Here is a 26,382-nt window from a genome sequence, read left to right as displayed (position 1 = left end):
CCTCAGGCTTTATCAGACCCTCTGGTTCAGACTCACAACCCCCTGTCTCCACTGGTCACCTTCTAGTGACATCATGCTATGATCCCCATGAAACCCGTAAAGAACGGAGATCTGGCATCTCATGCCGAGGGTCCCGTTTTTCCCCTAAGTGAAGAAACCTGAATTTACCTGAATCGAAGTCTTCACCTCAATTTTTTATTATTTTTATTCAAAATCCTACTGCATCATTCCCTCCTAACAGGTCCTTGAATCTCCTAGCTTTTTCCTTTTCATGCTCTACACAGATTTAGCGCCCTTTTCACTCATGTTTTTACTCACAGTATCAATCATTTATTATTATTACATTTTGAAAATGTATTTAAAATTCTACTTTTTCCTGTTTATAAAAGAATACAAAGTCACACAAAATATTTCTACTCTTTATGATTATAAAAATGTCCCAAGTAAATAAGCGGAAATTTCTGTTTTTCCATTAATGCATACTTCAGGAGCCGTTGGATGTATTTTCATGAAATGTGGAGGGGACGTTTTGGATGGTTTGCTCTACACTAGAAAGCACAGGGCACACATGCCATTCACTCTGCGCGCCCTGGCAGGCGTTCTCCTGGGCAGCTGATGGTGAGGTACAGGGAGGGGCTCCATGCTGCCCCTGGGGGACTTGCCAAACATATAAAGAAACTGAGAACAGCTTCAGACATGAATTCCAACTCCAAAGTCCCAGGGACCAATGTTCTGTACTGCGGGCTCCAGATCAACGAGAGGAAGCTGGGGCTGTTCTGTTGGATGATGATGGGGCATTCTCCTAGGCTGGGCTGGCTGGGCTGGCTGGTAAAGAATACCAGTACCAGCAACAGTCATCACAACAAAGCATCTGTCCAGGTCGGGAGCAGACACAAGACCTGCGGTGCTTCATTTAAGCCCCAACAGCCCCCTGGAGTAAGTAATGCTCTTATCTCCTTTTCAGGGATGAGGAAATTGACAGCGTTGGATGTTAAACAGATTATTCCAGGGCACAACGTTGCTAAGCGGCAGAGCCAGCATTTGAACTCAAGGATCGGCCTTCATCTAAAGGCCCGGGTCCCCACCACCATGCGCATTTCTAGCAACAATCTTCCAGGCTGTGGCGGGAGGGCTCACTCCTCACTACACCCTATCTGCTTCCGGAAACCACTGCAAGGTCTCCACAGCACTACGCCCAGGGCGCAAGCCCATTAGTCTGATCCCAGGCCCTGCAGGGGTGCGTCCAGGTAGCTGACTGATGCTCCACACCCCTGCGTCTTATCTTCTGACACCCTGCCTCCATCCCATGCCGCTCAGGCCACACTACTCGGCCTCTTCATCTGGCGTTCTCACTTCCACCTCTCCACCTTCTGCCACGCCGCTCCCCGAGCCAACAGGCTCTCCAGCTCTGCTGCCAAATCCTGTCAGAGCCAGGCAGCACCCTGTCCTCCCTCTGCTTTGCTCAGTGGAAAGCAGAGGAGTTTCTTTCTTACTCTAAAAACCCTTTCCCCACCCTCTACGTAGCACTGTCTGAAGCGGACGCTTCCCGGCAGGCGCTCGGGCCACGCATGCTCAGTGACAGTGCCGACGATGGTCCTTCGTACAGATCATCAGCCCCCGGGGCTGCAAAGCTGGGCGCAGATCTAACAAACATTTATTGTGTATGCCCGGTGTCGTTCTGCTATGTTCTAGGCATTGCTCTAGGTACAGAAGATACAATAATAGTTAACAGAAACATGTAGAGGCCCTTCCCTCGTGGAAGTTACAATCTAGTGAAAATACCTTCTCCATTTCTATGTTACGGTGTATATTCCCATGGGATAGCTCTGGAGACAGACTGTCTGGGATCACATCCCAACCTTTCTACTTAACAGTTCTGTGTGACCTTGGCTGAGTTAGTTAACTCTCTTTGCCTCAGTTTCCTGTCAATTGGGAAACATTAATAGCATTTCCCTCAAAGACCTTACGAGAATTAAATAAGTTAACAGAGTTAATACATGAGAAGTATTTAGGAGAGTGGTTTGTGATATTGTGACTTATAATAAGGCATGTCTTTGGTTTTCCACTTCATTCCTGGCTCAAAGCTCCTAAAACCCTTGGAATTTCCTAAGGGATGATAGCAAGAAAGGTGTCTTTTGTTATGTTAATGAGGTTAGTTTCAAAAACCGCCTAAGGATGGGGGCTGGTTGCTAGGAGAACCAAAAGTGTGATTAGAGGGTTGGAACTTTTAAGTCCCAAACCCAACCTCCGGGAAAGGGAGATGAACTGAAGATTGAGTTCATCACCAACGGCCTGTGATTTAATCAGTCGCACCTGTGTAATGAAGCCTCCATAAAAACCAACAAAGGACAGGTTCGGAGAGCTTCCGGGTTGGTGAACAAGTAGAGACCTGCGAAGCGGGCTGCACTGGGGGAGGGATGGAGTCGGCTTGCCCTTCCCCGTACGCTATGCTTGCATCTGACATCTGGCTGTTCCTAAGTTATATCCTTTTGTGATAACTGGTGATCTAGTAAGTAGAATATTTCTCTGAGTTCTATGATCCGCTCTAGCAAATTAACCGAAGCCATGGAGGGGCTCCTTGGAACTTCCAACCTGTACATCTCAAGCGGTGGGGGAAGGCAGTCTTGTAGCCCTTAAGTTAGGGGATCTGGTGCTGCCCTCCAGGTCATCTCAGAATGCAGATGAATTGCAGGACACCGTGCTGGTGTCCACGAATTGCTTGGTGGTGTGGAAAAGCGCTCCCACACATTGGAATTGGGTGCAGAATCACAGCGGCCCACTGTAAGGTCTCAATATGTGTTAATTATTATTACTTCTTTTAGATAACTAAACATCAAGGTGGCAGAAGTCTTTCTTTGGAAATTTCTTTTTTTTTTTTTTTAAGATTTTATTTATTTATTGAGAGAAAGAGTGCCCTGCAGGGAGGGTGAGGGGCAGAGGGAGAGAGAATTTCAAGCTGACTCCACCCTGAGCACGGAGCCTGAGCAGGGCTCCGTCTGACGGACTGTGAAATCATGACCTGAGCCGAAATCAAGAGTCGATCCCGTAATGGACTGAGCCACCTAGGTGCCCTCCCTTTGGAAATTTCTTAAGTGTCCTCCTCTAGGCTGTAAACGTGTTTTTTTTTTTAATTTAAATTCAACTAATTAACATATAATGTATTATTGGTTTCAGAGGTAGAGGTTAGTGATTCCTCAGTCTTAAATAATACCCAGTGCTTATTACATCAAGTGCCCTCCTTAATGTCCAACTTCTTAAAGGCAAGGGCCAAGTCTTCAGTTGTTTTGTGTTTGCCACACCTCGTTTAGTGCTTTCCACTGCTTGTTAATGAATATGTGCTCTTGACTGACAGGGCCAGTGGAAGAGGCCTCTGAGGGTCAGAGTGTACCTCAGCTCGCCTCAGAGCACAACTGTGTTTGCCTGCGGGGCTCCATTTTCATTATTGTATCTTCTTGAAGAGAGAGGAATGTATATTCAGTGCCTTCTATTTTTTGTGTAAAACAAATTTGTAATTTCTTAAGAAACAAGTCCCAAGGTTATCATGTTAAAAACATCCTCTTCCTCAAAATGACAAGACTTACCTTGATTTTTCAATGGTAAAGGCATAGTTTCCCTGAGTTTGCTTAAAAGGTTTTTCATTTCTCGCATGTCTCTGTAAAAGTGATAAAAAGAAAAAAAAAATCAGCTGTAAATTTTTGAAATGCAATCCCAGTCTCTTCTATGAGACAATTGAGAAACGAGAGTCTGTGCTTAATTGTACTAGTTTTAGTTTCCAGTAGGCAAATGTTGAATTTTTTTTTTAAGATTTTATTTATTTATTTGACAGAGAGAGACACAGTGAGACACAAGCAGGGGGAGTGGGAGAGGGAGAAGCAGGTTTCCTGCCGAGCAGGAGCCTGATGCGGGGCTCGATCCCAGGACCCTGGGATTATGACCTGAGCTGAAGGCAGATGCTTAACGACTGAGCCACCCAGGTACCCCGGCAAATGTTGAATTTATTTTGCTTTTATAAGAAAAAAAATCTGAGACTGATGGTTTTGGAAGGAATGAGAACTACTCTGGCAAATATTTCCACAGGGCATTCTGCTGTAGGAGACTTCTTCTCTGCCTTCGGTTGGACCTGGCTGAGATCAGAGAAGAGTCTCTGATAACAAGGCCAGTATCGCAGATTTCTAAGAGGGAGGTCAAGGACATGCAAGTAGTGTAACAGGGGTACTTTGGGCAAAGCTGAGGCTGGGTGATGTTGCTCTCAGGCTTTAAGGTCAGATGGCTGTTGTGGTTGTAGTGGTCCACTGGCTATTGTCTCATTACTGTGATTGAAATTCAGTGTAACATAGCTGTTAAGGATTCACAAGGTTCAGCATTGATTGAAGTGACTTAGAATAATGGGAAACTGACGAATTCTAAAATCTTCAGAGAAGAGCTCTTCACGGTGGGGAGGGGGGCGTGGAGAGGGAGAAGGAGGGAGAGTAAAGCACCTGGGACAGATGGACAAATGGACCTTCCTCTAGCCCCTCCCATGCAGGTAAGCCACTGCATCCCTCCAACATCTCTGCTCTCTCATCTTGGAATATATGTGATCCTAAAACCACCCAACTGTGGAGCAGGAAGCCATAACAGGGGGCTTCTAGTTTGGGATAGGGATCCGTTGGACTTTTCAAATCCTTGGGGCAGTAGTTCTCCACATGTTCTGGTGGTCATCCCCTGGACTTAGTACTCTTGAAATCACAGGACGTAGTGGTCGATTTCATTTATAAGAGCAAAAATCAGATACATCTTTTAGTTAGCTCTAGAATAGGCAAGCAATAGCAGCAGGTACTAAGGATTTAATAAAGTTTTGGGGGGAGGATAATCTGAAAGTTGAGGAAATTCTATCTACTAACTTATTTTTCTTTTGCTATATGAAGAAGAATCACCATTTAATTTTAGGTATGAAATCCCTCAGTTCCTTTCTTTTTTTATTTTAAGTAGGCTCCACACCCAATGTGGGGCTTGAACTCACAACCCTGAGATTAAGAGTTGCATGCTGTACCAACTGAGCCAACCAGGTGCCCCTGTGTATTTCTTGATACACAACTGTTCTCTTGAGTATGGTTTGAGGACTACTTGTCCTGGGGGAGGCCAGAGACCCCATAGGGTCTCTCCTTAAGTATTGGCTAACATGTAAAAAGGAACTCTTTCCCAGGAATAGCTGATTGGAAAAGGAGAAGAAAGCAGCCTTGTGGATCAGGTGTAGAAATAAATCCATAAAAACAATCGAAATTCTTTTCCATAAGTATGAGGATATGTCTGTGGGGCACCGACGCTGACAAGCCCCAAAGGGTATTTCTAGAGAGAAAAGGCAAAAGTGGGGGATTGGGAAAAAGAAGGGCAGTGCCCTTACATCCAGAAGTGCAAGGGGCACACACATTCTGATTTCCTGTAAAATTCTCAAGGGCGGATGGGATGGGAGGTGGACGGGCACACGGTGGGAACGGGTCAGGAATGCAGCATGTGAGACTGAGGCAAGGTCTCTCTAGAAAGCACCAATTCCCAGGTGTGGTGCTGCACAGGAGAATCACCATGTTCCAAGACCCCACCCCATGAGAGCCTGATACAGCTGGTTTCTGGGGATGGGGCTCAGGAATCAGTGTTTTTAAAAAGCCCTTCTGGTGATTTTAATGTGCAGTCCAGTGTGAGACGCACTGATCTTTTAGGGCAGAGAGAGGGAGAACTTAGGAAGCTGCCTTACCAGACCAGGTCTCTTGTGCCGACTTGTCTCAGTCATTCCCACCTCCTTTGACCTGAATCTGGACTTTAAGGCTGAACTTCAAAACTGTGGGCTATACTCTCCCTTTTTTTTTTAATTGAGGTAAAATTGGTATATAACATTATTTAAGCTTCAAGTGTGCAACATTATAAGTTTCCATCTGTATGTACTACAAAGTGATCACCACTACTGATGCATCACGCTATAACTGACCCCCTTCAACCATTTGACCCACCTCCATCCCCCCCACCCTTCCCCTCTGTAATCATCTATCTGTTCTCTTGCATCTATAAGTTTGTTTTTGTTTTGTTTTCCTTTATAGATTCCAGATATGAGTGGGATCATATGGTATTTGTTTTTCTCTGTGTGACTTATTTCACTTAGCATAATAACTTCACGGTCTATCCATGTCGTTGCAAATAGCAAGCTGAGTAGATGCCATTATAGCGTGTTTGCGGACGCGCGCGTGCGCGCGCGCACGCGCACACACACACACACACACACTGCATCTTCTTTTTCCATTCGTCCATTTATGAACATTTAGGTTGTTTCAATTTCTTGGTTATTGTAAATAATACAGCAATGAACAGAGGGGTGCATATATCGTTTTGAATCAGCATTTTTGTTTTCTTTGGATAAATACCTAGAAGTGGAATAGCTGGATCATATGGGAGTCCTATTCTTATTTTTTTGAGAAATATCCATACTGTTTTCCATAGTGGTTGTGCCAGTTTACATTCTCGTCAATTGGATATGAGAGATCCATTTTTTCCCACATCCTCCTCAGTGTTTGTTATTTCTTGTCTTTTTGGTACTAGCTCATCTAACAGGTGGGAGGTGATAACTTCATTGTGGTTTTGATTTGCATTTTCCTGATGACTAGTGATGTTGAACATCTTTCTATGCGCCTGTGGGCCATCTATATGTCTTTTGTGAAAAAATGTCTGTTCAGATCCTCTGACCATTTTTTAATTGGACTGTTTCTTTTTGTTGTTGTTGTATGAGTTCTTTATATATTTTGGATCTTAATCCTTTGTTGGATATATGATTTGCAAAAATCTCCCATTCAGTAGATCACATTTTTGTTTTGATGACCTTTTCTTTCGTTATGCAAAAGATTTTCAGTTTGATGTAATCCCATTTGTTTATTTTTGCTTCTGTTTCCCTTGCCTTTGGAATCAGATGCACAAAAAAAAAATACCACTAAAACTCATGTTGAGGGGCTTACTGCGTATGTTTTCTTTTAGGAATTTTATGGTTTCAGATCTTACATTCAGGTTTTTAATCCATTTTGAGTTAATTTTTGAAGATTAACTGGAATTTTGATAAGGATCGCACTGAATCTGTAGATTGCTTTGGGTAGTATGGACATTTTAACCCTGTTCTTCCAATCCATGATCATGGAATATTTTTTTCCATTTATTTATGTCTTCATTTTCTTTCATCAGTGTCTTACAGTTTTCAGTGTGTAGGTCTTTCACCTTGGTTAAATTTATTCCTGGGTTTTTGATGCAATTTAAATGGAATTATTTTCTTAATTTCTCTTTCTGATAATTTGTCATTAGTATATACAAATGCCACAGATTTCTGTGTGTTGATTTTTGTATCCTGGTACTTTACTGAATTCATTTATTAGTTCTAACCGTTTTTTTTTGTTGGAGTGTCTTAGGTTTTCTAAGTATAGTATCATGTCATCTGCAGGTAGAGACAGTTTTGCTTCTTCCTTAATCATTTAGATGTCTTTTATTTATTTTTCTTGCCTAATTATCTTGGTTGGGATGTTCAATACTATATTGAATAAAAGTGGTAAGTGGCCATTTTTGTCTTATTCCTGATTTTAGAGGAAAAACTTTCAGCTACTCACCATTGACTGTGATGTTAGCTGTGGGTTTGTCATGTATGGCCTTTATTATGTTGAGATATGTTCCCTCTATGCCCACTTGGTTGAGTTTTTATTAAAAATGGTGTTGGATTGTGTCAAATGCTTTTTCTTTTTTTTTTTTTTTAAGATTATTTATTTATTTGAAAGAGAGAGAGAATGAGAGAGAGAGAGAGAGCACACGAGATGGGGGAGGGTCAGAGGGAGAAGCAGACTCCCTGCCGAGCAGGGAGCCCGATGTGGGACTCGATCCTGGGACTCCAGGATCATGACCTGAGCTGAAGGCAGTCGTTTAACCAACTGAGCCACCCAGGCGCCCTCAAATGCTTTTTCTGCAGCTATTGAGATGATTCATTTTGTTAATGTGGTGTGTCACATTGATTGATTTGCAGATGTTGAACCATCTTTGTATCCTTGGAATCAGTCACACTTGATCATGGTATATGGTCCTTTTATTTTATTGTATCTAGTTTGCTAATATTTTGTTGAGAATTTCTACATTAATGTTCATTAATGATATTGACCTACAATTTTCTTTTTTTGTGATGTTCTTCTCTGATTTTGGTATCAGGGTCATACTAGCCTCATAAGATGACTTTGGAAGTGTTTCCTTCTCTTTAATTTTTTGGAAGATTTGGGAAGGATAGGTTTTAAGTCTTTGAATGTTTACTAGAATTCACTTGTGAATCTGTCTGTTCCTGGACTTGTGTTTGTTGGGAAGTTTTTGATTACTGATTCAATCTCCTTACCAGTAATCAGTGTGTTCAGATTCTCTATTTCTTCGTGATATCAGTCTTGGAAGAGTGTATGTTTCTACGAATTTATCCATTTCTTCCAGATTGTCCACTTTGTTAGCATATAATTGTTTGTAATAGTTTTTATGGTCCTTTGTATTTCTGTGATGTCAGTTGTAAATTCTGCTCTTTCATTTCTGATTTTATTTATTAGAACCTTCTCTCTTTTTTCTTGGTCTAGTCTAGACTTCTCTAGTCTAGATAAAGGTTTTTGAGTTTCTTTTATCTTTTCAAAGAACCAGCTCTTAGTTTTATTGATCTTTTCTATTGATTTTTAGGTCTCTTTTTCATTTCTTTCCACTCTGTATTTATTATTTCCTTCTTTCTACTGAATTTGGGCTTTGTTTTTTTTTTTTTTTTTCCCCTAGATCCTGTAGGTGTAAAGTTAGATTGATTATTTGAGATTTTTCTTGCTTATGGAGGTAAGTCTGCTATGACTTTCCCTCTTAGATCACTTTTGCTACATCCCACAGATTTTGGTATGTCATAATTCTGTTTTCATTAGTCTCTAGGTTTTTTTTTTTTTTTTTAAATTTCTTCATTGACATCTTTGATGACCCGTTGGTTGTTTAGAAGCATGTTGTTTTATCTCCACATTTTTGTGTTTTTTTCCAGCTTTCTTTTTGTAATTGATTTCTGGTTTCATACCACTGTAGTCGGAAAAGATACTTGATATTTAAAAGTGGTATGTCTTTTTGTTGGATTGACCCTTTTACATTATGTAATGCCCTTCTTTGTCTATTATTACAGTCTTTGTTTTAAAGTCTACTTTGTTATGAATATTCCTACACCAGCTTTCTATTCATTTCCATTTGCATGAAATATCTTTGTTAATCCCTTCGAGTTCAGTCTGTGTGTGTCCTGAAATGAGTCTGTTGTAGGTAGCATACAGATGGGTCTTATTTTTATGTATCCCTTCAGCCACTCTATGTCTTTTGATTGGAACATTTAGTCCATTTACATTTGAAGTAACTATAGGTAAGTAATTATTGCCATTTTGTTGATTGTTTTCTGGCTGTTTTTGTAATTCCTCTTTGTTCCTCTCTTTTTTTCTGTCTTACCTTGTGGTTTGATGGCTCTCTTTAGTGTTTTGTTTAGATTCTCTTCTCATTTTCTTTTGTGTGTGTGTGTGTGTGTGTGTGTGTGTGTGTGTGTGTGTGTGTATGTTTTCCCAAAGATTTTATTTATTCATTTGAGAGAGAGGGAGACAGAGAGAGCACAAGCAGGGAGAGAGGGAGAGGGAGAAGCAGGCTCCCCACTGAGCAGGTAGCCCTATGTGGGGCTCGATCCCAGGACCCTGGGATCATGACCTGAGCCTAAGGCAGATGCTTAACTGACTGAGCCACCTAGGCACCCCTTCTTTGTGTTTTTATGGTAAGTTTTTGCTTTGTGGCTTGCCATAAAGTTCACATGTAAGTTCCTATGTATATAATGGTCTGTTTTGAGTTAATAGTAACATTCCAAAACTTTACATTTCTTCTACCCCTGCTATTTTATGTTTTTGATGTCACATTTTGTGTCTTAATTTTATGCATTCTTTAATTCTTGTAGTTTCAGTTAACTGTGTTATTATTATTTAATTTTTTTATTGTTATGTTAATCACCATATATTACATCATTAGTTTTTGATGTAGTGTTCCATGATTCATTGTTTGTGCATAACACCCAGTGCTCCATGCAGAATGTGCCCTCTTTAATACCCATCACCAGGCTAACCCATCCCCCTACCCTCCTCCCCTCTAGAACCCTCAGTTTCTTTTTCAGAGTTAACTGTATTATTTTTGTCTTTAAACCTTCATAGTTGCTTTATAAGTGATTGATTCACTACTTTTACTATATGTTTACCTTTTCCAGGAGGATTTCATATATATTTCCTTGTTATTAATTAGTGCCATTTCTTTCAGTTTAGAGAAGTCCCTTTAACATTTATTGTGATGCTGGGTTAGTGGTGATAAGCTCCTTTATAGCTTTGGCTTATCTGGAAAACTCTTGATCTCGCCCTCATTTTTTTTTTTTTTTTTAAGTAGGCTCCACACTGAGTGCAGAGCCCAATGTGGGGCCTGAACCCATGAACCCAAGGTCAAGACCTGAGCCTAGATCAAGAGTCGGACACTCAACCAGCTGAACCACCCAGGATCCCCACTCCCTCAATTTTGAATGATAACTTGCTGAGAATTCTTGGTGAATTTTTTTCCTTTTAGCACTTTGAATATATTATGCCACCTTCTTTTGGATTGCAAGATTTCTGTTGAAAAATCTGCTGGCATACTTATGGGGTTTCTCTTGCTGCTTTTAAGATTCTTTCTTTAACTTTTATCATTTTAATTATTATTAAAATTACCATTTTAATTCTAGCATCTCTTTTTGTGGATCTCTCTGGTTCGTTTTGTTCAGGACTTTCTGTGCTTCTTAAACCTGGATTTCTTCCCCAGATTAGAAAAGTTTTCAACTATTATTTCTTCAAATAAGTCGTCTGGCCTTTTTTCTCAATCTTCCCTTTCTGGAATCTCTATAAGGCAAACATTATTCCACTTGATGTCTCAGAGGTCCCTTAAATTATCTTCATTCTCCACAATTCTTTTTTCTTTTTGCTCTTCTGCTCAGGTGACTTCTGTTGCTTTCTCTTCTAGCTTGCTGATCAGATTTTTGGCTTTATCCAGTCTGCTCTTGGACCCCGTTAGTATACTTTTCAGTTTAGTTATTGTATTCTTTGGCTCTGTAACTACTCTTCAGAACTTTCTTATATTTACTGTCTCTTTGTTCAGGATTTCCATATTCATCCATTCTTCTCCTGAGTTCACTGAGCATCTTTATGATCATTACTTTAAACTCCTTATCAGATAGGTTGCTTATGTCTGTTTCATTAATATTTTTCTCTGATACTTTATCTTGTTTTTTTGTTTGAAACATAATGTTTTGTTGAAACACTTTGTCTTATTCTCTGTGTTTGTTTGTATGTATTAGTCAAATTCACTACCCCTTCCAATATTGGAAGAATGTTTTTGGGCAGGAGAGGTCATGTGGAACCCAGATATGCAATGCCCCCTGACCACCAGAACTAGGCGCTCAAGGATTATCCTCAATATGGGCTGCACACACCCATCTGCTGTGGCAGGATTGTATCTGTGGAATGGGGGTGGGTGGGATTGGCCCTTGGTCTGGCTGTGACATGTAGTTTTGCTCTGATGGTGTGTGGGATTCTCACCTGAGCATGCCCACCAGCTCTAATAGGTTAGAGGGATAGTTCCCAAATGCTGTCCACCAGCACCAAACTTAGCAAGGTAGGAAGAGGTCACATATATAGTGGCTGCCATTGTCTGTGTCTATATAAGGTCCCAACATTTTCCTGCCTCTCTGGCAAGTGCTTTAAGATTAGTAAGTTGGTTTCCTTCACATACGATCTAGGAACTTTTCAAATTCATGTTTTTGTGCTGGGTTCCAGCGCAAGCAAATCCGTGCATGAGTCCTTAAGAGTGGGTTCTCCATTCCGTTCAGTTTCCTAGTTATCCTGGATATAGTCCTCACTGGCTTTCAAAGTCTGGCATGTAGGGGGTCTCCTATCTCTCATGCAGGGTCTAAGGGTTGGAAGCCTGATGTGGAGCACAGACCCCTCACTTCTTAGGAAAAAATTCTGTACTTTTGAGACCCTTCCTAATTGTGGATCCCGGCACTTATGGTGGAGTCTTTTCTGGCAAGGCAGGGTGCTTACTTCTCCTACCTATCTCAGTGCCGTCCTTTTTGTCTTTTGTTGTGGAGGCCCTGGCCATCCAATCTGCTGGTCTTTTTCAGAGGAAATTATTACTGTATATTTGTTGGACCCATGGGAGGGAGCGAGTTCACATCTTATGACATTATCTTGAACCTAACTGCACCCTCTCTTATTTTTATTGCCAGCCATAGCTTGCTTTCTTACAAGCTCAAAAGGCTTAGATATAGTTGCTGTGCAAGGTGCCTGAAACGGAAAATGGCCTTGCTGATGGATTATGCCCTGATCATGGCACTCTGGCAGATATTTCTTCCTGGGAAGAGAGCAAAGCATTTTCTATTTCATAAATTAAGATAAATCATTCCCTCACCATTTGTCTATAGCTGTATCAGACCGTGCCAAACAGCTTTATTGTTTGAATTGTTAGATTTCCAAGCTTATACAAAATCCAAGTTTTATTAATAGCACATAATTACCACATGCTTCAATTTTCTATAAACACAGAAATTCAGTAATTAGCTTTAGAATTATATTACAATATGAAAGTAGAACCACAATGGCTGTAAATGCCATTGTGTGTTACATTTCTAAAAATAAAAAAATAAAATGTTCATTATCTTGTCAATGATTCAACTCCACACAAAGCACTCAGTGGAATTGCCCAGTATTCATTCAACTGCTTTGTGTCAGCTCTAGGGACATTAGTAGCAAAGGACATGAGATCACTGTGAAGGCCAATAAACAAGGGCCTCATCTTCCTGCCTCACAGAATGGCATTTTTAGCATCTAGATGAGCCATGGCATGTATTACTATATTATTATTGCTTCCTTTCCCCAAATGAAATTGAATCACTGTAGAATCACTTCTTCTCAAGAAGGAAACTCCCTCTCTATCAGTGAGCTTACTGCTTGTTAAGATAAATGCATTAACTTGCTTTGATCACTAAGGGCCCATCAGCTACATTCTGGGAAAGCAAGAGAAGGGAGCTCTATGAAAAGCTGTCAACTGGACAGAATGCTTAGCCTCTGACTGACAGCTCAGCAGGCCATTCCATACACCTGAAATGCAAGAATCTACTGTTGACATCTTTGCATGATTTTGGATTCTTCTCCTTTAAACAAATGGAAATATTGGTCCCTAGCCCAGTGGGTGAGCTGTGATGGTATATAGATTCAACTTTCTCCCTTCCCAAGGAAGCACACAGTTTTCATTTCCATGGAGACACAGTGTGGTAGAGTGGGATAAAAAGAGGCTTGGGAGCCTGTGACTACTGGAAATTCTGCTAACATTCTACTGTAGGGTTTGGACTCCTTACCTTCTGTTGCCTCAATTTTCTGAGATTTCTAAAATCTGAATCTGAAAGACAAAAGCTGAATCTGAAAGAGAAAAATCTCAACTTTTATAGCCCTTAAGAGTATTAGCTGGAGGAATACTGGAAGTCTATTTAGGGTAATTTCCCACTTACCTTTCAGTGTTCTCGATGTCTATGGAAACCTGCCAGGAATGTTGCTGAATATCTACAGGGGATGATGAGGAGTCCTCTAGAGCAGGTGTTTCAGTACTCTCCTCAATTTTGCAATCCAAACTCTTGGTTCCCCCACCAGGCTCCTTTCCTAAGTTGGGGGTGGTGGTGGGGGTGTTGGTAAAGAGAAAAAGACAAGAAATCATAAATTCAAGTTCTATAGCCAAGATATCATTGCAAGGATTGTCTGTGCTTTGAGTTAGAGGCTCCATTAACCCCAATTACTTTCTGAATACTAAATACAATACCAATTCAGTTGTTTCTGAATAACATGAATATAGATATCTCTATCTCTAGCTATATAAATATATGTACTTGTGTGTGTAGCATGTTTCACAACATTCTGGGAAAGATAGTTTGTAGATCCCAGTTTGTAGATATCCAAGATCAAGGTAAAAGTAAGGGCTCAGTCTTTGATGGAGTACGAGGTCTCTATAATCCATTCTTAGTGAGGTAGATCAGGTCAGCTTGAGAGGGGAGTTTCAGCCTGTGAAATCGAGCTTCTTTTTGGCTCTTTGATTCAAAGACAACCAAGACGGCCAGGAGCAGGTGGGACACCCAGCAGGAAGAATGGGAGCTCCTGCCCTTCTCTCTGACTCTGACATTGACTGTCTTGGATTCATATCCCTTAAACAAATAGAAGTTTTGGGACCCAGTATGTGGAAAGAAGTATTATCTTAGAATGTAGGAAATAGGAGAAATTGTGGACTTGCCTTCCATTTCCTTGGTTTTCCAACCTCCTTCCGTTTATCCTTCTATGAGGAAATAGTTCAGCCTCAAGATCCAGACTGGCTCTGCTGGGACCATAAAGTGCCATCGACTAAAGTGCCATGTACTTACTGGGTAGCCATCCACAGCAGTGCACTACCAGTCCAAAACTTGCATTTACCATGCCTAATCTCAAGTGAATAAATCAGTACTTTCCAGAAACAAATCTCCAAATTGGTTCCGTAATAAATTCATATGAAATTAAATGGGAGTTATAGACTATGGCCCAGGTATCGTCTGTTAACATCTTTGATTTGGGGGCACCTGGGTGGCTCAGTCGTTAAGCGTCTGCCTTCGGCTCAGGTCATGGTCCCAGGGTCCTGGGATTGAGCCCCACATCAGGCTCCCTGCTCTGCAGGAAGCCTGCTTCTCCCTCTCCCACTCCCCCTGCTTGTGTTCCCTCTCTTGCTGGGTCTCTCTCTGTCAAATAAATAAATAAAATCTTTTTTTTTTTAATCTTTTATTTGGCCTTGAACATTGTCATTTGCAAGGGTGTGTCCTGGTATCATGGGAATGGCTTCTGAAGCCGGAGAACTGAGTTTTATCAGTTGTTCATTCACTCTTTGATTCATTTATTCACTTACAAACATTTCCTGGGTGTTAGCCAACTATCAGGTACTGGGTTTGATGCTAGATTGTTTCTTTTACTCTTTTATTCAGTGTTATTTGTAGTACGTAGCTGCAGCTATAGAGGAGTTGTTAAGAATTTGTGATAGCCCTTATCATTGAATATTCATGAGATAGCAGCTACACCAGGTTACCTCTTAGCTCAGTTTCCCTAATCCTGATGTGTGTTTTGCATGGTTAAAAAAAAAAAAACAATATAGGGGTGCTGCATGTCTCAGCCGGTCAAGCATCTGCCTTTGGCACAGGTCATGATCTCAGAGTCCTGGGATCGAGCCCCGCATTGGGCTCCCCGCTCGGTGGCGGATGGGCTGCTCCCTCTCCCTCTCCCTCTACTCTTCCCAGCCACTCGTGCTCTCTCTCTTCTCTCAAATAAATTAATAAAATCTTGAAAAAAACTCAATATAAACAGAAAAATTAAACAAAGACACTTGTGAACAGGATGGTAAAGTCTAATAGGAAGATTTTTCCTTGGATTCCTGACTGAAGGAGACTAGCAAAAATCTCCACCCTGTCATTTCTAACCTATATGGCAGCAACACGAGGAAAAAGAGACAAGCAATTAAGTGGTTATTAACTGTACGCCATTCATCAACCTATAGTAGAAATGGACCTCTGAATTTTCAGCCAAAGCACAAACATAAGTTTACTGATGAGAACTTTTGATCCTTTTGTGTGTACTTTATGCTCATTGATCCTGAGTGATGGAATTGCTTTTCCAATTTTATGGTATACTGTTGGGGTGAAATTTAATTAAGTACATAATTTATAATATTACCATTTCACAGTTGGAGGGCACTGACCTCTTAAAAGCAATTGCATCACGCTTCCTGGGAGAGTGCAACAAATACAGTCCATCTGCCACCCCTACTGAGCAGGGTCGCCTTAGGATGCAGTTCCACAGGGGTGGCTAAGATCTGAGAGAGAAGCAAAAGGCAGGGATGGTGGGGGTGGGGGGCTCCTTAAACCCGGTCCTCTGCTGCTCAGCACTCTGAAGGATTGGGCCATCTGAAAGCACACATGGTTCCCGTGGTCCTCCTGTGGAGTAGAAATGCCTTGGGGAACACAGTATGGTTTGGGCAGCAAAGGGGAAAGGAAGAAGATACACTTATGGGCTTTGCTTGGCTTGGGGCCATTGTAGCCCCTGTCCTGTGGTCAGAGCTTTCATTCAGATGAGGACAGGGGAGGACACACTGTTTCTCGGAGTCCTCTCTCTACCTCCCTCATATTTGTGTGTGTGTGTGTGTGTGTGTGTGTGTGTGTATATATATATGCTTTTTACACGAAAAGGCATAAATAAAATCCAATCCACAGTCAGTGTGTTTACACTTACTGCCCGTAGTACTTCCATAATACTTATATAAGACAAAGATCATCCTATAACCTTTTCAAAGTAAAATAACTGTTCATATATTCCCGAAACACACCTGTGAGCTTGTAATGCCAAGTCATCTCCTCCTTCTCCTCATTTCTCAGTGACTAGTTCTAACTCTGCTAATATAGATGAACAAAAATAAAAACCTTGGATGCTGGGCTTGCAGTGTAGTGCTATCAGCTCTCACAATCTCTGCAGAATTTTGATCATATTGTATCTTCTCTGGCTGAAACATCTTAAAAAGACAGAAGGGATCAGTATGAATTTAAGGGGTTTTCAATTCCAGAGTATTTGTGGGGTCAAGTTCTCTCTGCACGTAGATAATAATTGCTTTCATGAACTCAGAGCAATGACTTTATGTGGCTCATCCCTTCCCAGTACAGAGTCTGTTTATTTGCCTTCATGGTACTCATCTCTTAGAAATTATCTTGCTTATGTATTTGTTAACAAATTAAATATATTTTTAATAGTATATAAATTTGAATATGCTTTTTTCTTGTAACTCTTTCATATCTCTAATGCTGTGTATTCATGGCTCCTGATTTCTTTGTATACCATCTCTTGAGTTCCACATCTTTAGCTTTCTTGGATTCAGTTTTCATTTTGTTGCAGCATATCCTCGACTAATTATTTCAGAGCATATCTGTGGAATGCAAAATTTTTTACTCTTGAAGTAACTGAAAATACTTTTTTCTTCTCTCTTTCTCTCTCTTTGTGCTCACGCTTAAATTTTAATTGGCTGGATGTAGAAATCTATCTTCAAAGTAAGTTTCTCTCAGACTTGGAAGATACTATGTCCTTATCTTAATGCCCATATCCAGAGTGATTTGTATGTAGCCTGTTTACGGCTGTCTGAAAAATTTTTAGGGTATTACCTTTAAATTCTTAATTATTGAGATGGCTCCTAAATAGTGTAAGTGTAGCTTCTCTTTATGTTAATCTTTGTTGGCATTTGCAATCTCTCATCTCCCTTTTTTTTATTTTGAGAATTTGCAAACCTACTGTAAACTTGCAATAATACAGTGGACACCCAGATATTCTTGTTTTACCAACTGTTAACATTTAGCTATATTTTCTTTTATTTCTCTCTCTGTGTCTCTCTATATGTATGTATATGTATATAGGTTTTATATATATAGATTATATGTATTATATAATTTTTATATATAAAACTATATATTTAAATATAATTTTAATGACCCATTTAAGAGTAATTTGCAGTCATTAATGGCACTTTATTCTAAATACTCCAGCATGTATCTCCTAAAGAACAAGTATGTTTTCCTCTGTAAGCTCAAAATAATGATCACACCAAAAAAAATATTTAACTTGGATTAAATATGATTCAATACAGTTTGATACAATACTATTATTTAATATATAGATTATATTCACATTTCCCCAATTGTTTCAATAATGTTTTTTCCAGCCTTTTTTTAATTGAAGGCTCCGGTTAAGGACTGTGCACTGCATTTGGTTGTCCTTTTTCTTTATTCTCCTTTTATGTAGAACAGCACCCTTGTCTTTTTGTCTTTCACGTCATTAATATTTTTGAATGAAGAGTTCAGGCCAGTTGTTTTATAGAGAGTCTTTCAGTTTGGATCCCTCTTCTTGTTTCTGCGTGCGTAGGTTCGGCGTGAACATTTTTCGGCAAGCATATTATAGAAGTGATATTGTATCTTTCTTAGTGCAGTGCATCAGAAAGCTCATAAGTCACTTTGTCCCATTACTGTTAGTTAAGTATTATTGATTGCTTGGTTTCTGCCAAAAGCTTTCATTCCAATGGGAAAAAGGGATCCACCATTATAGATGTACCCTTTTCCCTTAGTGGTTACTAACTACTCTATGGAGTGATTCATTGAGATGTTACGGCATTTTCAATTTAAGTATTTCTTTCTTTTAGGTTTGGGAAAAGTTTTTCTATTTTTCTTGGTTATCTACCTCTCTGTTCTCTCCATTCTTTTCAGAATTCCTCTTTCTTATTGGAGTCTCGGAACCATCCTATATGTTTCTTTTCTTTTTCTTTCTTTCTTTTTTTTTTAGATTTTATTATTTATTTATTTGCCAGAGAGAGAGAGAGAGCACAAGCAGGGGGAGTGGCAGGCAGAGGGAGAAGTAAGCTCCCTGCTGAGCAAGGAGCCAGATGCGGGACTCGATCCCAGGACCCCAGGATCATGACCTAGCCGAAGACAGACGCCCAATGACTGAGCCACCCAGGCGTTCCCCATCGTATATGTTTCTTAACTATTCCCCACACTCCACATTTATTTTGGGGTTTGAATTCTGGGAGAATACCTTGACTTGATTTTATAGTTCACTATTTTAGGGTCTCAGCATATTCATTATAATAATTGTTAAGAACTGTGAAGGGTCTGAGATTTTACTCTACCTGTGAGTTAGCCTGCCACAGTCTCATGGGTCATGGAAGAAGACTTGAGACTTCTAAGTCAGAGACAAAAACAGTTCATTACTCACAGAATAGCAGTGGCCAGACTATAGGCATTTGTGTTGGTTTCTTGAGTCCTAATTCTCACAGGGAGACACAGAAAGGGCCAGATCACTACCTGTGGAACAGGGGCCGTGTGACAGGAGAGGAACCCTGAGCTTAGGGATCCTGTCTTCTATAAGCCTGTCTGCCCTTTGCCCCAGAGGGAAACATTTTCATTGTACTGAATAGTCAGTATGCCCTGCTCTGGAGAGAGACACTATCTCTATTTTCCAAGGCATTTACTAAGTAAATATCCTTGAAAAGGTAGTATAAAACAAAGGGCAGTTAATGCCTCACTGTGCAAGATGTACAGAAATGCAAGAGACTGGAGGGTTGGCTCCCAATACCAATTAACCCATCTATTTAGTTTTTATTTGATTGATAACATTTTTATCCCCAACAAATCTGGCTGCTTCCTTTTTGTTACAGACTATTATTGTTTTATGGGTATGGTAAACTCATAAATCTCTCTGAGAATATCAACTACATATATTTTAAATTCTTCATCTGTTCCCACTTTACAATTTGTTCTTCAAGAATTAGTTGTTTGTTGCATTTGGCATCCCCCTTCTGGTGTGTTGGCTTTTTCATTATTTTTTTAAAATTTGACATCCCTGGATGTCCATCCAGATTTATTTATGAGGATCTCTGTTTGCCTATCATTCTGATTATAGTGTCTTCCTTCTGGTTATTGAGGAGAAGGGACAGGATGTGTGGCTGCAAAATGTGTGTTTCAAGCTTGTCTTCTGGGTGTTTCTCATCTCCAGTGATAAGTTACCTGGGCACTTGGCCTGTTTGGGGGCCCCCCGTCTACTCAGAGTTTCCTGTTTAAAACTCTTACCACAGCGAGATATACTGAGCAATTTAGCCTGGGCAAAACACTGGAGTAATGTGCTCACTTTCTTTTTCTTCTACTGCTGTCTTTATGGAGGTGCAGAGTTATTTCACACTCTGCTCTGCTGCCCCGTCCTGACAGTCACACCAGATGTCCTCCTGGGGCGAGGAGCAGTGATGGTCTCTATTGCTCAGTGTGGGGCGGCCCAGCTTTTTCTGAATGCAATTTCAAACCTAATTTCCCTGACAACAGTTCCAGAAATCCTTCCTGTGATTTGCATTTGTTGATTCCAACTTCAAAGTATTTCTGGAATTGATTTTATTTTTGCAGTGATTTTCTCCTGCTTGAATTTCTTTTGTTTCTTTTTGAGTGTCTTATCAGCTATGGTTTCTCCTGTTCATTTATATCCACCAATCCATTCCCAATAGCTTTGGAGCTTTGCGAAATTCTCCAAAATTTCTGGTTTGTGGAGAGCATCCTTCCTTGTTTTTCAGGGGTATAGAAGACTATACTCTTCAGCCGATCTCTGTTTTCTTTTCCTCCTACAATTAGGAGGGACCACGTGACAGAGCTATGGCCAATGGATTGTAAGTAGGAGTGATGTATGCCTCTTCCAAATTGGCTCCTAAAAATCTTCCCATGTGGTTCCACTTGCTTTCTTTTCTCCTTCTGACCTTTGAATGGATGTGGATAATGGAAAGAGCAACACTGCCCAGCCATCCCAGCTCTGGCATTGGACTATGATGTGGATAAATAATGAACTCTTATTGTTCTAATCTGTCAAGATTTGGTGTTGTTTCATGCAGTAGTTATTCTACCCTGACAAATCTAAGAAATAATATGGATTTTTTTTCATTATATCTTCTTCTGTTATTTCAATGGATTTTCAGTACAAGGGGAAATATAGGAATGAGTTCAGTCTCACATCTCTGGACAAGCTTTTCCACCAATTACACTCCTCTTTTGATGACAGATGCAGAATGAAAGCTGTTCATTCATTCGTTCAGTAGTTATTAATTGAAACTCTGCTCTAGGCACTATGCTAAATTCTGAGGATACAGAGGTGAAACACACTCAAGGAGATCAAATCTAGAGAGGACAACAGACAAGAAACCAGGTAACTACCCCTCCATGTAAAAGGTGTTAAAATCTGTGCCATGGAGATGTGTGGGGGACATACTGAGTGTGTATCAGCCCAGCATTGGAGGGCCACAAAAAGCTACCTGTAGGATGTCCCATCTCAGTTCTGACCCAGAAACTAGGCCAGATGAAAGGGATGGATGTGAAATGGGTAATATGTTCCAGGTAAAAGGAGCAACTGAAAAGAAGATGCAAGTTCCGGTACCTACAACTAGTTCAGAATGCCTGGAGAGTGGCACAGTAAGGTATGGGGGGGCTGGTGAGGTGGGGGTTGCTAGTGAAAGAGGAGGCTGGAAAAATTAGGGTCAGTTCATACATATTCTTCTGCGCTACATTAACGAGTCAGCAGAGGAGTGCTCCACAACCCTGGACAGTGGCCAACTGGAGTTCTTTATCCGTAGCTTCCCTGCTTTGACCAGGTGTCCTCAGAGTGGAGTACCAGTTCTCTAACATCAGGTGGGCTCTCTGCCCTGCTCTCAGGAAAGGGACCAACCAGCTTGCAAATGGTAACTTCAAGTCAATGTTTTACTTTACCCAAGAGAGTGAATATGCATTTAAAATAATTTCTGATTATGAAATGAAAAATGCTGGCCCCTGAAAGATCAATTTCAGGCCTCAGTGAACAAATATTTGCTCAAGGAGGGGACGGAGGTAGGGGAGAGGGTCCGTAGGGTACCTTGAAATCATACTAAGCTGGCTTCATCACTGTTAAGAACTAGGACATCAAAAAGTTGGCCACTTTCCTCAGGGCCTTGCAAAGCTTTTTGCCTTCAGCTCCGTTGGGATTTCCATGTATTTTTAGCTTGTTTATGGATAATATAATAGGCATGTTTGAGGAAAAGTTAAGGGAAACCACCCATGAAGCACATACCAGTTTGGAAAGCTGGTTATTCTTATATTCGTGAGAAATGGTCAGTTGTTTGGGAGAAATAAAGGGCATTTCTCCTTTTTTGTGGGGCAGCCTCAAGAGTTCCATAGAGCACCCTCCACCTCAAAAATCCTAGGCACTGGCCCTGGCAGATGGGGCTGGGGTCCTTTATTTACAGTGGGAATTTCTTGATCACACTCGACTTTGACTTTCATTCTCCTGATTTCTTATTTCTCCCACCCTTTTTCTTCTCTGTCCATATTTTCCTCAATTCCTTTTCCATTTCTCCCTTCCATTCCTTCTTGCTTTCCTGCCCATCTTCAGTCCACCAGTGACACTGGGAAGCACTGTTCTAGACAGTGTCTCTTTGGAGGCCCTGAGTTTGACCTCTGGTGTCTAGCAATGTCAATATTTGCATAAATTTCCCCAGGAATCAAAACAAACCAAACCAATCTTCTCTGAGCTAATATTATACCACTGCACTATCATTTCCTTGATGATAGGGACAAATTTCCCATGTTCTTTGTACTCCTGACATGGAGTATCTGCTATGCTCAGGGAAGGCTTTCACAACAGTTTCATCCCGATGGTGAGCAAGATGAACACAGTGTAAATGAGATGCATGTATGGAACCTTATCTAGATAGTTCTTCTCACTTTCAAGCATTTCCATAACTGGGAGATGCACTGTGAAAAAAATGGAGGAAATGGAGGCTGTTTGTGAGGTAATCCACCTTTACTCCTGTGCTTCTAAAAAGCGTGCAATTTACATAGAAATAAGTTATATTAATTTAGCTAGTTGCTTACCTGTATTAAAAAGTAGTTTCAAAGGCTTTTCTACACCATGGTAGGAAGATACTCAGAGTGCCATAAAACACATAGTGGAAAATAAAAATGTTATCATCAGCAGAGCCCCTTTCTTACCCATGTACTGGAAAATAAACATTTTCCAATTCAGAAGAGATACAGAACTCTCCTCCTTCCCCCACAGTCCTTCTCTGTGCTCCTTACAGTACTGTAGTCCTAGCACTGCCCCCCAGAGTGTCAGCCATCTTGGTGGCTCCACGTAGCCATGTGAGAAAGCAGAAGCACAAGGCACCCCCTCCTCCTACCCTGTAGCACAGGACAAGAGCAGATAAGGAGATGCATTTGGAGGAGGTCTCTATGAGGCTTTTCCTGCTCAATATCCGGCCCCCCGCTAAAGTAGAGCAAAACAATGTACAAGATATATTTACTGTATAATTAATTAATTCCAACTTTCCCATAATGGGTATCATGGCTGAATCATGCTGCCTTTGGATCACACAAATGCTATGTTTTATTTTATTTTATTTTATTTTACTAAATATAATCATTTCTTTGTCAGAATTCTTCACCCCAAGTAAAATATTTTATAAATCATTAAATGATCTGTGGAGTTAACTTTCCCTCCCGTCTTAGAACTAACTCTCTGACTTAGTGTTATTTTGGTAAGAAATTAAATACATAATGGATTTTAGCCATTAAACATGGTATTTTGAAATATTGTACACTAATGATTAAATAAGTCAAATCTGTGGAAAAAATTCAACTAATCACACAACTATTTTTTCTTTCTCCATTTTGTATGTTCTGTTGCCCTTTTCCAATGTAGCTTAATGGGAAATGGTCTGGTGTGGGGGGAGAGTCAGAACTCTGCCGTGGGATTCATGTGCTATGTGACCTTGGGCAAGTTCTCTCTTTCAGTTTTGGGGGAAATAACAGTTGAGGATAAAATGAGGTAGCGGGTATGAATCACCTGGCTGTAGAAAGTACACAGTGAGTGGAAGCTATTGTTACTGCTGTCATCCTAAGTCCTCAGCTGACATCTACTTTGACAAAATGTGGTCAGTATGGTGCCCTACTCAACTGTTTGGCATATGAAGACACGCAGAGAGAGTAATAGATGGTACTAGATGACCCTAGTTGTAGATTCCAGAAGGTGGTTATGTTTATATTCTTCAAACAGTCCAAGTTTGTTCTAGTCTTGCGTTCTTTGCATCAGACACCAGAGTTTATGAGGTTCCCTTCTTGTCATTCAAATCTTAGATTAAATGGTATCTCTTCACAGAGCTTTGACCATCCCTTTTGGGTTAGCCACCCAGTCACTTTCTAGGATTTCACCCATTCTGTTTTAATTGCGACATTACTGACATTGCACTTACTAGTATTTGGGATTTTTAGAGCATTTGGATTTTTTTTCCTTTCTTTTCTTTCTTTCTTCCTTTTCTTTCTTTCTTTCTTTCTTTCTTTCTTTCTTTCTTTCTTTCTTTCTTTCTTTCTTTCTTCCTTTTCTTTCTTTCTTTCTTTCTTTCTTTCTTTTTCTTTCTTTCTTTTCTTTCCTTTCTTTCCTTTCTTTCCTTTCTTTCCTTTCTTTGCTTTCTTTGCTTTCTTTTCTTTCTTTTCTTTCCTTCTTTTCTTTCTTTTCTTTCTTTCTTTTCTTTCTTTCTTTCTTTCTTTCTTTCTTTCTTTCTTTCTTTCTTTTTCTTTCTTTCTTTCTTCCTTTTCTTTCTTTTCTTTCCTTCTTTTCTTTCTTTCTTTTCTATTTCTCTGCATTAGATTATATACTCCAAAATAACAGGGATCTCTTCAGCCTTGATCATTAAAGTCCCCTAGTACCTAGAACAGCAGCTTAGATATGATAGCTGCTCATTAAATTTTTGTTCAGAGAATGAATACATGTTTCCACTCAGAATTTGAATCATAGTCTGTTTTAAGATTCATTCTGCTTCATTTCTTCTAACCTGCTGTTCTATTTTAGTATCAATTGCCTCATTACTTTGGAAAATAAAGCCTTTATTTGTGGCTGTATTCTGTTTTTATGTTGCTTGTTTCTTTTATTGGTGTGGGTTATTTCCTTTATATTTCTTAATAGGAGGCTTGAATACTTTGGAGTCTTTATTGCTCATATTCTATTTTTTGTCTTTGAGTGCATCCTGTATTTTGCTGGATAGTAGTTCATTAATTTCTCATTATAGCATCTTGAGCTCTCAGCTTCCACTAGAGTTTGAATTAAGATTTTTCAACTTTTAACATTCCTCTGTCCTTTCCCTTTGTGATTACAATACCCTCCGAGGACTTGGGGACAGTTTTGCTGTAAGCTGGGGCCAAGAGGTGGAGCAGAGTCAGAGAGGGCCACTGACGGGGCAAGGTGAGACAAAAACCAGATGGAAAGCTCAAGTTCACATGTGAAGGGGAGCTGCGTTGGAGTGTTCTATGGTCTCTGCTCCTTTGAGAATGGCTATGTTGCCAAAATGGATTGAGTAGGGAGAGAATGAGAGAGAGGAAAGCCATGGTCAAAATAGTAGGGTCATTTGATTCCTTTAGAAATCTGGCTCCACTTTCCGCCAACAGAGGGAATGAGACCTGCAATCTCATTTCCTCGGGAGGCAGGCAACAGGCACTGATGGTCAATGCGATACATGAACTCACTTATGGAAAAAGATTGCCTACCTAAGTGTGAAGAAGAGCAACTATTTTGCACTATAAACATAGAAATTACACTCTGTCTAGCAGTGGTCCCATCTATAACTTTAAGTGTTAGAATATGAAGCTGCAAAATGACTAAAATTATTCCCATCTGTCATCTTCTTGAAACAAACAATTCTTCAGAACCACATGCTACGTGGTACAACCCAATGCCTTTATTAAATCTGGATTTTACCTCACATTACTGTAATTGACTTTAATTTTGTTGGCCATGAAAGAAGAAAAGCATTTTATTGCTGTTTTTCCTCTTCTTCTCCTCCACCACTCCCTCCTCCTCTTCCTTCTTTTTGGCAGTAGCATGATCTTGTAAATTATAAAAGATTTCCAAGTAGACTGTACCAATGAGACTTAATGAGACAGCAAAAATGCTGAAGCATGGTGCATAGAAAGAGCATGAAGCTCCACTGAAGTACTGTTAAGGACTAAGGATACCTATAATTGGCTTAATTGGGAGGGGAAAGCAATCATCAGTACTAAATTCAAGCTCACTGAAGGAGCTTTAAAATGATTTGAGCCTTATTTTTCCCAGAAAGAAACCATACTCCTTGCTCTTGCAGCGACTGTGTGTGCCCTTTTTCTCCAAAGGGTAAGCTCATGCCTACTCAGTGGTAAAACTAAATGTGATATATAGTACTTGGTGGACTTTGGTGTTAGCCATGAGGTAACTAGAACTGAAAATAAATTAGAAGTCCACATAAATGTGAAACACTTTGGCTTCAGTATCTAATCTCAACCAAAAACAAAATTGGCCAGACTGGATGACTGTGTTACAATTCCTTCCTTTTTCCCTGATGGAAAACCAATAGTGAAGTAGAGAGGAATGGCTAGCCTGTAACACGCACACAGAGTGAGAAGAAATTAGCTAACCTAAAAGTTATCCAAACACCATTTTTTATCATACATTAGAAGAACCATACCAGAAAGAAATTCTAAGCAGAAAGATACTGAGAGTGTCACAGACTAGAAAGGGAGTCACTATTCCTGAGACTCTGAGGACTATTGATTTCCTCAATAAAGGGACTTAGTGAGATCTTCTAGACAGGCCACTCCTCTAGCTGGAGGCCACACCAGAGATACCACTGTGTTTGGATAAAGAATACGTTATCCCGCATCTTAAAACTTGGTAA

The 26,382-nt window shown here is 40.2% G+C and overlaps 1 protein-coding gene across 2 annotated transcripts in view; it reads right to left on the bottom strand.

The window, feature by feature from the left end:
* The window catches only part of RGS7BP (regulator of G protein signaling 7 binding protein), a 96,707-nt gene that overhangs the window by 7,133 nt on the left and 63,192 nt on the right, over nt 1–26,382 (bottom strand). Inside the window, exons 4-5 of one of the 2 annotated variants that reach the window (XM_028123911.2) lie at nt 13,595–13,742; nt 3,582–3,652 (exon numbers count right to left, since the gene is read on the bottom strand). In XM_028123911.2, the coding sequence (XP_027979712.1) occupies nt 3,582–3,652; nt 13,595–13,742 (219 nt within the window). Of the gene's footprint in view, nt 1–3,577; nt 3,653–13,594; nt 13,743–26,382 lie in introns of those variants that run through there. The other variant, XM_028123912.1, reaches the window with a different exon arrangement.

Source organism: Eumetopias jubatus, unplaced genomic scaffold, assembly GCF_037043125.1.
Source record: "Eumetopias jubatus isolate StellerSeaLion01/CBP00866 unplaced genomic scaffold, mEumJub1_p1.0 scaffold_5, whole genome shotgun sequence".
Taxonomy (NCBI): Eukaryota; Metazoa; Chordata; class Mammalia; order Carnivora; family Otariidae; genus Eumetopias; species Eumetopias jubatus.
This window is presented reverse-complemented; position numbering and strand designations above follow the sequence as displayed.